Source organism: Hyposmocoma kahamanoa, unplaced genomic scaffold (genome assembly GCF_003589595.1).
Source record: "Hyposmocoma kahamanoa isolate Upper Pololo Valley unplaced genomic scaffold, ASM358959v1 65, whole genome shotgun sequence".
NCBI classification, from domain to species: domain Eukaryota; kingdom Metazoa; phylum Arthropoda; class Insecta; order Lepidoptera; family Cosmopterigidae; genus Hyposmocoma; species Hyposmocoma kahamanoa.
This window is the reverse complement of record NW_020653853.1, coordinates 8,395,863-8,408,120: the sequence shown is the minus strand read 5'-3', so window position 1 is coordinate 8,408,120 and position 12,258 is coordinate 8,395,863. Positions and strand designations below refer to the sequence as shown.

The window sequence follows — 12,258 nt, the reverse complement described above, 5'->3', positions numbered from 1 at the left end:
ATTTATCTGATCCACCAAATTCCCAATGACTATGAATGCAAAGTCAGTAAGGTTAAGTAGCAGCGGTCATATATGGAGTTCAGCTGCCACCTATGGTATGCAGTCCTGAAAAGGACCTTTTGTCATTCTGGCCATTGTTTGGCCATCGTTAAAAATAAATAATCACTTTGATCACATGACTAATTCTTCAAATTGTCAAAAATCACCCATAATTTTGCCCAAATTGTTTTAGAAAATAAATTACACCGCTTCTTCATTCTACATCATGGCATGGCTCTGCTACATACCAACTGGCCACTTAGTATCAATCGACAAGCGCGCCAAGAGACTTATAATTGACATGGATTTAGTATAGATACGAACAGCCTGCTTATCGGTATTCTACAGAATATATATCACGGAGTGTGTGCGATGGAATTGCGTGATTAAATTCCGCCTTCCCATTCCCATCGTGGGAATAGAAGAAGGCTGAGGTTCCACACCTATGTTGTGGATATTTTAAAGATTCGCTCGAAGCGTTTAGCTTCCGCATTTATATGCGAACGGCAAAGTAGTGGAATTCCCTGCATATAGACTTGTTTCCCGAACGCCATAACTTGGGCCTCTTCAAGGCGAGAGTCAATAGGTACTATTTAAGTGTGCATGCTACGTCGTCGACCTCATCGTCGCTTTCCATTAGGTGAGATGTAGGTCAAATGCGCACTTAACTACTTATAAAAAAAAGCGGTCTATGTCTGCAGGAGGGCTGATGGCCGATGGAACAGGCTTGTTTTAGAGTGGCAACAACGTCAAGGCAAACGTAATGTAGGAAGCCCTGCGAAAAGATGGATGAACGACCTAAGAAAGGTGACCAACTGCGGATATAGGTGGCATACGACGAGTGAGTTGGCGTGCTTGGGGGCTTTATCTCCAGCAGTGGATGCGTGTAAACTGATAACGATTGGAGGCAACATATTTGTAAAGGTAATAGAAAGGTCTCTATTAATCTATATAGACAACTCATCATCATCATCATATCAGCCGGAAGAAGTCCACTGCTGAACATAGGCCTCCCCCAAAAATTTCCAGGCTAGTCGGTCGAAGGCGATTTGCATCCGTAGTTTCCCGCCGCCCTCACCAGGTCATCTAGAAGGAGGCGATCCCACGTGTTCGTGGTCTCCATTCGAGAACCTTTCTGCCCTAATAGCCGTCAGTTCTACGCGCTATGTGCCCTTTTTTTTCTATTGTCTACTGCCACTTGCTAATCCTTTGAGCTATGTCGGTGATTTTTGTCGACCTCATTTCTGATTCGATCACGTAGAGAAATACCGAGCATTGCTCGCTCCATAGCTCGTTGGGCGATTGACCTTTTCTATGAGGCCCATAGTAAGTGACCATGTCTCAGAGCTGTTTAATATAGACAACTACAACACTGAAATAATACATTCTGTTGCATGTATAAACGTAAAAGCCGTGGTAGCCTCGTGGTTTGACCTGCCGCGTCTCAAGTAGAGACCGTGGGTTTAAATATGGTTTAAATCCGGGCTCGCACCTCTGAGGTTTTCGAAATTTTTTTGCGAAACTTAATAAGTTTCCCTGGAGATTCTCGGTGACGGAAAAACATCGTGATGAAACCTGCACGTCGAAGATGAGTTCACAACCTTTGAAAAACGTGAAGTCCCCAAACCGCATTTAAGGGATTAAGGCCATAGTCCACCAGTTTGGTGGACTATGGCCTTAACCCGTGCCCAGCATTTGGACATCTATATGGGTTGATGATGATGTATAAATAAAAACATGGAATGTTTTTTCAGCAGGATTTGAGGAGGAAAAGGAAATTGTTGACAAGTGAATTAAGTTTCCCCGAAATAGTATCATAAGGAAATCTTTAAGAATAATCTCTTCAGAATTGTAGATTAAAAAAAGAAGAGTAAATTAAAATAATGAAACACAACCAAAATTTAACGTACTTATATTTTGTACAATTCAGGATAACAAACTCAAAGAATGCCGAACAAACGCTACAAAACAAAACCAAAGAGACAGAATAGAAGTGTCTGCGATTGGCCAAGTAGCTCTAATATTTTAACCAATCAGGAGGCAGAAGAGCGATTGAGTAGCGTCATATTTGATATTATAATGTGCCAAAACTCGACATTCTCTTTCTAAAACCTTTGTACCTGTTATGCAATATTTTGAGATGGGTATTATTAAATAAAATAACTTAAATTTTAATAATTTCACAAATATTGTTTAATAACTTATTCTGTTATAAAACACAGTGACACCTTTGAACTAGCAAATGTGTACAGATGTATAAAGAATTTTTTTAGTTCAGTAGAGTACCAAAGACAATGGAATTTTGGTTCAGAACTAAAAAGAGTTCCATTGATAACAACCATAAACCATTTCATAAACCATATAAAAGGTTTATGAAATTATAATTGACAGATTAAAGTACAGGCGTAGAAATAAAAGTTTATTTTATTAATTGAACCGACTGTGTCAGATGCAATCTGGTCAAACTTTTTCCATCCTCCAAGGGTCAAACGCTTTGAATTTGGTGATTTTATTGACGTTGGCGGCAGTGCATGCAGTGGTGAAAAGGGCACCATAACTTTTATTACATTTTTAGCAGCACTGGAGATTTCGGTTTTGGCACATTGTCTTTTAAGTCTTCTAAGCAGTTCGTTATAACAAATTCTGTAGCTTTTTTATGTTTCTTGTGGTACAGTGTTGTTTATATTTTGTATTAGTTTCCTTTTAGTTAGTTTTAGTTACCTGGTGTGATCCATTGTTTATGTTTTTTTAGGATTCAATGTTTTGATTTGTGATACTTACTTTTGATTTGTAACATGTGATGAAAGCAATAAAAGAATTATTTTTTCCTTTGCGCTTTCAACTAACGGCGGCAGAGTTCTTAGTTGTCTCTGTGGTAAAACCTTATATTGTACTTACTAGAATAATTTACGTAACATATATTTCTATCCATCTGTAATTATTAACATATAAATTGTCTTAGTATTCAATTACCGAGTCTCATAAAAGATGGGTAAACTTTTGGGAATATCTTTAAAAAAGCGCAAAAAGAAATACCACAATCTTTGACTTACAAATAAATGGACGACGGGTCTAATACATAAACCACGAAAAAAATGTCCCAGGTCAACCTATTTTAACGTAGTGACATGTAAAGGAATATGAAAAAGCTAAAACGTTGAATTTAAATTGTAATGTCATCGCAGTACTGTCTAATTTTGCTTGCTTCGCTGGCAGTCGAACAAGACTAAAGCGTGAATGACGCTCTGTATACGATTTTAACGCCCTATAAGTTTGGACACTTTTTAGCGCGGACCCGACGTTCATATAATTGTAAGTCAATGACCACAATACAATCACCGTTTAATCTGAATTATCACATAAGTGATACAAAAACTACTAATAATTATCATCATTAACTGACTTACACAGACACTATTATATAAGCGCAGCCAGACTAACGCCGACGAATTTAGCAATGTAGTGGAAAGCGACATACTTTATGTTACATTGCATCAAAACATGTATTGTATGATTTTTTATAAGTAAATACATAAAAAAAACAACAAAAAAAACTACGGCTGTTAAAGGAATTAGAACCGTCGAATTCTCAAATGAGATTGAGATTGATAAGAGCTGAGCACCGGTTTGGCAGACTGACGCTGATTTGCGTCCAGTCAGATTAACGGAATTTTTCTTGTTTTTTTGTGTTTGTTCGATATTTCTTTCAATTCCGCAAAAAATTTAACATATATTTCTGAATAGTAACTGTTTACACTTACTACTCAGAAATAAAAAATAAAATAAAGATGTCTACACTTACCACATGACCTTCAGGCCACATCAGATCTTCGTCAATGCAATCCGGTTTGTAGAGAGATGGATCGAGTACTCCCAGGTCGGTGGTATTGGCTGAAACAATACCACATAATTAGTCTGAAGTTTATTGTAAAGTAAATATACATAAGGTTATTTACTAATACAGTTCTTTTACTGATTAAATGTCTATATACGGTCCGCCTGGACATATACTACTGTTCTTCCTGTTTCTACCGCAGCATTGCTGTTTTGAAGAATAAAGAAGAAACTTAATACTTAGTACCTTTAATAAAGTCACATGTGATCCGCCAAAAGAGCTTTTATAACATGAAAATCTCAAAATTAAAACGAACTACATGGAAATTATGTTTTATAAGTCTATTTAACTTTATTCTCTCTCCTGAAAAGTTGTCATTTTGTTACAACTCGGTGTAATAATACACCGAGGATGTGATTTCGTTCCACAGCCTAAAACCTATACGTTATATCAATGGTAATTATGGTCTATTGACTAAGATTCGGAAGTCCAAATTGAAGGTTGCTTAAAAGCGCATGCGCACGCGTATTTTAGGTGTTAAAGATACGGATCGAGTCCGACACATGACACTGTTCTACAACTCATCTAACTGATGTAGGAAAAAAATGCCACGCTAAAATGGGATTGGACAGGCCTTGTCCAAAGTTTGCACTCAAATAGATGTTTAGACAGTAGGTGCCCCAAGATTAATGATGCAATAGAGCTCTGTTTCTGCTTCCGCAACCGCGGCAGTTCCGCACGCTTTTTCATATCTGTTTCCGTTTTTGCTTCCACGTTTTTATAACAGAACTTTTATCGGCAGTTTTATAACGTTCGCGATGGATCAGACCCGTGTGTGTATGCTAGGGCGTATGTAGGTGGTTTTAAAAGCAGTTCTGTGTTGTATTGAGTGCAGTTGTGCAACCAAAAATAAGCCCTGTTTGAATTTATTTCGTTGAGATCTTTACAGTGTTTACATTTCCGCTTCAGCATCTGCTTTCGTTTCCGTTTCTGCTAAGATTTATTTATTTTTGACATCTGCTTCTGCTTCTATTTCCGTTGGATCACTACACAAGATGGCCGTCAGTGGCGTAGCAGGCCAAAATGGAGATGGATGATGACTTAGGCTCAAATCTGCTAATTTTAAATCATCTCAGTTGTTTGTCGAAAGAGTGTCAATGGAAGGATTTTGTACGTTTGGTATTCTGTTAAAAGTTAAGAGTACGTAATGGCTTGTCAGTGGCTAGCCATCGAGCTACGATGCAACTGATATTGTAATTTTTTGGTATTCTACTCTTTAATGGCGTATTGATGTCACGTTCATGGTGTAGTCTACTAATATTCTTCTTTCCTTGGGGTGCCGTCTCCTACCGGATGTCGGCTATCATTGTGGCGATTTGGGTCCGTGAAGTTGCGGCTCGAAACAGTTCTATGGTACTATGGTTCTATGGTGTTGAACTACTCTCCAAATTTTAAAGCCATGTGGTATTCTTCGATTTCCTCTTTTTTACTGCTTTCAGGAGCTCCAAGCCTTTGTGCATCCCATAACATAACTCCAAATATTATCACAATTGCAATGTAATATCTGCGGAGTTGCAATGGAATTACAATAATCGGTAGCTTCAAGATTAAACGAAATGGGGTCTCAGATGCATTCTTGAATAACTAAACGGAGATTTCTACAAATAGAGGGAATTAGAACTCCAAGCCTTTCTTTTATAATATGTATTTTAGTCCGCATAATGCTAGACTAAGATAATAATTTCACTTCTTTCTGTTTTTCATTGTTAAATAGGATAAAATGACACTGAATAACCAGATTATAATAGTCTTCTAAGTTGTGGTAAGCGACACGCCTATCCATAATAGTTGCAGTGCCACTCAGAGCTTTAAATCGCAAAGATCTTATTGGCACTGCCACTACGCCCGTCACCTTGAGGCAAAAGTTGACAAGTTCCATGATTTGTGTCTGTAATGTCACTATCACACTTACTCTTCCAAACTGAAACACGGTAGGTAATGCCTGGCAAGGTAAGGTGGCAGTACTTCCCTGAAAGAACTCTTTCACACGGAGCGCTACTGCTAGTAAAATTTGGCGAAAAAAAGACATAAAACCCATGAAGTCCCCAAAGCGCGTTCGGCCAGTGTACAAAAATGTGAATAAAATCTTGGGAGAGACTTCAGTTCCTTCACCAGCACACAATAAAACTTGGAAGTCTAGATGAAAAACATATTAAGGGAAAAGTATAAAAGGCACTTTTTTCTTTTAGCTCATAATTTTAATATTAATTTTCAGTATTACAGAATCAACAGTATTACGTAAAGTCACATTTTGGTAAAATGTAATTAATTACGAGCAGTTTAAATACATGCAAACATTTTAAACACGTCACGGAACCCCGGTTTCAACGGATTGCCTTTACTGCATAAATTACGTTTTGTTCACGCGAAAACAGGAAGTTGTAAGTTCGAAATTAATATTTCTATGTAAGTTTTATTTTACTGTTTTATATGACAACCGACGGGGCAACCGACTGGCAGAAGACCGGTTGGACGTCCTAGATATCGCTGGATCGACCAAGTCCACAAAGTCCTGTGTGAGCTTCGAATAACCAATTGGCAACAAGAGGCACAGAAGACAGAAGAGTCCACTTCGGGTCGCTGAGTCAGCGAAGTAAGTAAGTTTGATATAGAGAAAAAGTCAAACGGAATTAGGTAACCATCAGTATATATAGTATGTTTCTTTTTATGATACCAAGTACGGGGCGAACAAGTCGTGCGCCTGGTGCTAAGCAATACGCCAGTTCCATAGCAGTTGCAATGCCACTGAGAGCTTTAAATCGCAAAGATCTGAGGAGCACTGCTATCGTTCCGTCATCCTGAGACATAAATTAAAAAGTCTCATGTGCCTGTAATTTTACCAGCACTCTTACTTTTCAAAACCGGAATACAGTAATGTTGACGTTACTGCTTGGCGGCAGAAATAGCTTAGGTAGCAGTACATCCCTGGACGAATTCTTTCACAAGGAGCTCTACTGCTACTCAATCAAGAATCATTTAAGGCTGTCACCGCCTCGGTTGGGCGTGGCCGGGACGACAGTTACGTGAGCAGCTAGCGCGTCTTGGTAGCAGTCTAGTAGAGAGCTTGAAGCGTGGAGACGCGCGGGACACGTGAGTTGCTCTTTAAGTTGGAAGCTATGTCCGGACATTGTCGCAGGACACTGTGACTGGCATTTCCGGCATTAGCCCGGAGAGCTAGTAGAAGATAAACTAGATATTCTCCGGTCCTTCCAGCCGCTTAGGTTATTGGGAACTGGAACGTCGTTTTTCGGCGTCGGGAAATGAGCGTGTCTTATAGCTCCGCCACCAATGAGGAGATTTGGTGGTGGACTCAGAGTCAATGGCTTAGCGGTGGCAACCACTAGTTGTACAATGCGCAACAGGAAGTGAGCGTGCTTACAGCTCCGGTGCCTATCTGGAAATTAGGAGGGTACAGTACGTGCACCCGGGGCGACTCACCCGAGGCACTAGCCTCTCGAAGTACCGGATGAAGTCAAGTGCCAAGTGTCTGTGACAACCATGTACACTGGCTGATCTGGGGTCACAAACTGAACTAACAAGGTTCCTGTGCGCGAACAGATAATAATACCCTCTGTCGTATACCCTCAGAGTTGGTAGGGAGGGTCAGTATAATCAAAACTAATGTAAGTTGCAACGCGCGGCCGATGAGCGCGATCCGCGCGATCGTGCTTCTTTTCCTTTTAACGTCGTCTCTTCGTCTTTCCCTTTTCCTTCCAACGGTATTACATGCGCGCTCAACGATTGTAGTATCACGCGCGATTTAATAAATAATTTAATAATAAGTAATGTGGTAAGCTATTAACGGTTTTATACAGTTATTAAAAAATCTATTTGTATTCGACTACAGAACAAATGCTGAGTAATATTTCGCTTTGAACACCTTTGATACAAAAAATATTGGTTTTTACATGAATAATCTCAGTACAGAGTACCAAAAAAACCGACCTCAAAAGTAAGTGGAATTACGTCAATTTGCTAAGTTTTATTGAAATATCACCTAGTTCGCCACTATACAGAACTTGACACTGGAGATAATAAAAATCAGTTCTCACTACTCAAAGTATATTGAGAGAAAAACGCCTTGAATTGGAGAAATAGCAAAACCAACAATTAAACTAATTGCTCCTAAATTAAAGTTAGGCGCTATTTATAAGCATGAATCTTCATGCGTGAACAGCCACCCTTAGAGGTGAATGATTTGAATGATTCTCAGTGTAATAAGGCCATATCTGTAAAATGACATCTATAGTTTATAACGACATTAGTTGATAATTTTTTTATGTCTTATAAAATTTCACATAAACATAATTTGTTTCATGTACGACGAATAACATTGATATATTGAGGTATTATGATATGTGGCTGTATTACAGCATGGGCACGAATTACGAATAAGCGGACATTGGCTCAGCGTACAGTTCGTATTGTGCAATCATCAGTATGTTGATCTATGGACTCTTTTCGTGAGTGGTATAGAATTCAATTGTCTAAGTAGTCTAAGTAGTAGACATTTAGTCTATGTATCTACTTAGACACATATACTGCTTAAAATTATTGTAGGTATTTTGTTAAACAAAGAAGGGTAGCATAACCAAGGTAATTGCCAACCACACCCATCAAACGCGCCTAAAGCAAAAACCAGCTTATCTATACAGTTCAAAAGTCACTGTAATTGAAAAATCACACCTTGTTTGCTAGGTAGTAAGGGATAGTTGACAATTTTTGTAACTGATCAGGTGAGTAGGTTTAAATTACTAGTTTCTATAATTATGTAACGGTTGTACGTATTCTGAATGTTACGTTTTCATTCCCGGTAGGCCAAGATTGTGTCAGTTACCCTTTCATTTTAATTATTTATTTTCGCTTACCTGTTAAAAGTTATTATTACGTAACAAATTAGGTACATTTTTCACTCACACAGGTGTGGCATCGACATCTTTATTACGTAATGTAACTTTTTATGAGGGTGTCATACGAAATTTCGAGCACAATATTGTATTCGACACGACACTTGGACAGCGAGTAATTTCAAAATTGTCAAGTGGAAAGAGCGTCATAATTCCGCCATTTTATAGCGATTTTATTTTTAATCAATATCTAATGTGTAAGGTGTTACACCAGTGACCGACAAGCATCACTGTTCGACATCTTTTAATTTTTTTTTTTTTATAAAATCAAGTGACGGGACGATGCTTGTCCATAATAGTTACAGTGCAACTCAGAGCTTTAAATCGCAAAAATATGAGGGGCACTGCCACTTCGCCCGATACCCTGAGACATAAGTTGACAAGTCCCATGTGCTTAATTTCACCAGCACCTTTACAAAACCGGAACACAGGGAAGGTGGCAATACTTCCCTGGACGAACTCTTTCAGAAGGAGTTCCTACTGCTATTAATATTAGTTTCTAAAAAGATTTAGGACAAAATTTTGTGTCGTAGTTACATATTTGTTATTGTTAAGTGTCAATTACTGAGTGTTCATTATTTGTGAGGGTCAATTACTGGTTAGTACATTAATGGATTTTTTGTATTCCTTATCGAAGATTTGGAGAAATTCTAGTTCACGTTCTTTTTAGTAATAATTATAATAGCTTTTTTGATACAACATACTTCAGCATAATCTTTCTTCAGGTTTATATCTGTCAAGTAAACTAATCACTACGAACTACATGAAACATATTATGTAAATAAATTTAAAATTTGATTACTCTCCTATAATTAAGCATAAAAGTTACCTTTAAACCTCCTTACTGAAAAGTTTTCATTTTGCAGATGTGACCTTATTACACTATAAGGGCTTTAATAACCCATTTTGGCTTCGCATACCAAATATTTTCTGCTCTAGAACCTTGCATTAATATTCAATATATTGACAGTGTATGTTCAAGGGTAAGTAGCACTATGCCTTCATGTATGCAATATTGATTGCTTCTATCAACGGTTGCGGTTTGCCCTTGATTAATATTCGATAGCCAATCTAAATGGACGTCAAACCGAGTCTTAATTAATGTATAGTTGGGTTATTTTACATTAGGGTATCACGAGCTATATTGTAAGCTATAAGTATTAACAAAAGGTTCTTATTTTAAGTGCCTATCGCGACGAAGCGAACCTGGGTCGTGAAAGATGTTATCATAAAGACGGTTGTGCAATAATCTATTTACGCACCCTTTGTGTAATAATGCCAAATCTTCAAAATAACAATTTTTCAGGAGGGAAGTTTAAAAATTCTACGAACACAATTAGTCGATAACTTTTATTTATGCTTTTATAGGAGAGTTATAATTTTGCTCATATATATAATTTGTTTCATGTAGGTCGTATTTTTTTATGAATCCATGTGACGGGATGAACATGCCGTGCCACCAGGCGGTGGTAAGCGTTACACGCTTGACCATAATAGTTGCAATGCCACTCAGAGCTTTAAAACGCAAAGATCTGAGGAGCACTGCCATGCGGGTGCATGCAAAGGTCGCGCCGGTGCGTTGCGCCATCACAACTTTACAATTTCAACGCACCCGGAGGCACATGAGCAATGCAGTGACGCAACATAACGCCGCTTACTAAGAGTGATGCCACACGGGCGTTGCCGGTGCGTTACGTCGTCGCAACTCTATTATTTCAACGGACTGAGTGCCACACGCGTGCGCTGTTTCAACGCCCGTGTGGCATCTCCCTAACGTACCATCATTTTTTTATAGAGTTGAACGAGCTACTTGGTTAATAGACGGTATTATTTTTAAGCCAAGCGAACTCAGTGCGGATGATTTTGCCTCGGCGTTAAAAAATCCTCAGGCGTTTTGTCGAAGAAACTAGACGTAGCGCTATAAGATTTTTGCAGATTTTTTTGTTTCAGCTAAACGTTTCGCTTGTACAAAATTAAAAGAAAATTTTATTGATGTGGAGTAGCGTATTATATCACGCCAAGTCTCTGAAGGCATTTTTTTAAAGAATGGTGTTAATTTGCCTTGTCGCCACTAACACCTAGATAATTATTCATTAATTACAGAAATCAACAAATCCCTTTCAGATATTAGTTCTTCTATGATTTTATAAAACTAACACACTATTGGAAATACCAGTCACAGACAATTCATCTTTTGAATAATAGTGTAATTTATAGGCGTTATTTATTGTAGAATTATTTTAATGAGGCTCATGTTTTGGCTTCTAGGAATTTAAAAAAGTCAACCACCATTCACGTGCTTACTTCTGTAAAGTTTGGCAGCGCGAAAACATTATTAAAATAGTTAGCCTGTATAGTTTCACGGCCGAGCACAGGCCTCTGAAAATATGCTGTAGTTCCCACGCGAACCCAGGGTGGATTGGGAACTTCACACACCTCATTAAATTGCTTTACATATATGTACAAGTTTTATCACAATGTTTTCCTTCACCGTCTTCACCTTCACTTCAAATTTCAAATAAAATTTCGCACATGAACTCCGAAAAACTCGGAAGCGAAAGCACGGATTCGAACTCACGACCACTGCTTGAGAGGCGGTAGGTCATATCATTAGCCTATCACGGCTTGTTCATTCTTTCTTCACAGCAAAAATATTTAAAAATATAATATAAATATATTTTTAAAATAATAAACAAGTACGACTGTAATACGCCTTTGAAAATAAGTTCAAAATGATCAGACCGATACCTCTAAAGAACACTACGCCAACTTTATTTTTTGGTCAGTTTCTCTTATTTTTATATACAGCCTTAGTATATATTTATTTATTATGTTCCCCGAATTTCGTGAAAACAAAATTTAGAAACAGCATTCGAAAAAACACAACAGAACAAATTTTGTGAAAAAAGAAACAAAAAACAAAATAAAAAAAGGACAGGTCCAAAAATTCGGTTGGCTAGTGTTCATTGGAGGTATCGAGACAATTCTCCACGCTTGACATTTTCATCTCCCAAAGAGACCGTCAAATAACTTCAAAGGTTCTTGTAAAGAGAGAATGGAACGTATCATTCGAGTCTGTTTATCCCCAGCCACTGGGGACAGGTAAAATAAATTCTTAGGAAAAACATTCACCATTTGTTAAACTTCCCGTCTCTCTGTTTAATTATTCAAACACCCGGTACTCGTCGAAACAGTACCGGCCTTTGTAGCAAGGCGTTAAAAATTTCAGATTGTGCGAGTTAATAAAAAAGCCTTTGTTTTTGTAAACCCTTTTTGTTACACTTTTTCTAACAGTGCCTGAGCATTTACTTTGACAATCGGCTGTGTTTTAATTTACTCTACGTTCAAAAGATAATGTTTAATACGCAATATTAATAAAAAAATAAAAAAAAGTAGATATTAAATTTAAGGAGAGTC

At 37.8% G+C, this 12,258-nt stretch overlaps 1 protein-coding gene across 1 annotated transcript in view; it reads right to left on the bottom strand.

Annotated features, from left to right (window-relative positions):
- Positions 1-12,258, bottom strand: part of LOC113231392 (synaptotagmin-15-like) — a 145,841-nt gene that overhangs the window by 52,319 nt on the left and 81,264 nt on the right. The window contains exon 6 of the mRNA XM_026465692.1: positions 3,842-3,930. Within this exon, the coding sequence (XP_026321477.1) occupies positions 3,842-3,930 (89 nt within the window). The remainder of the gene's footprint in view (positions 1-3,841; positions 3,931-12,258) is intronic.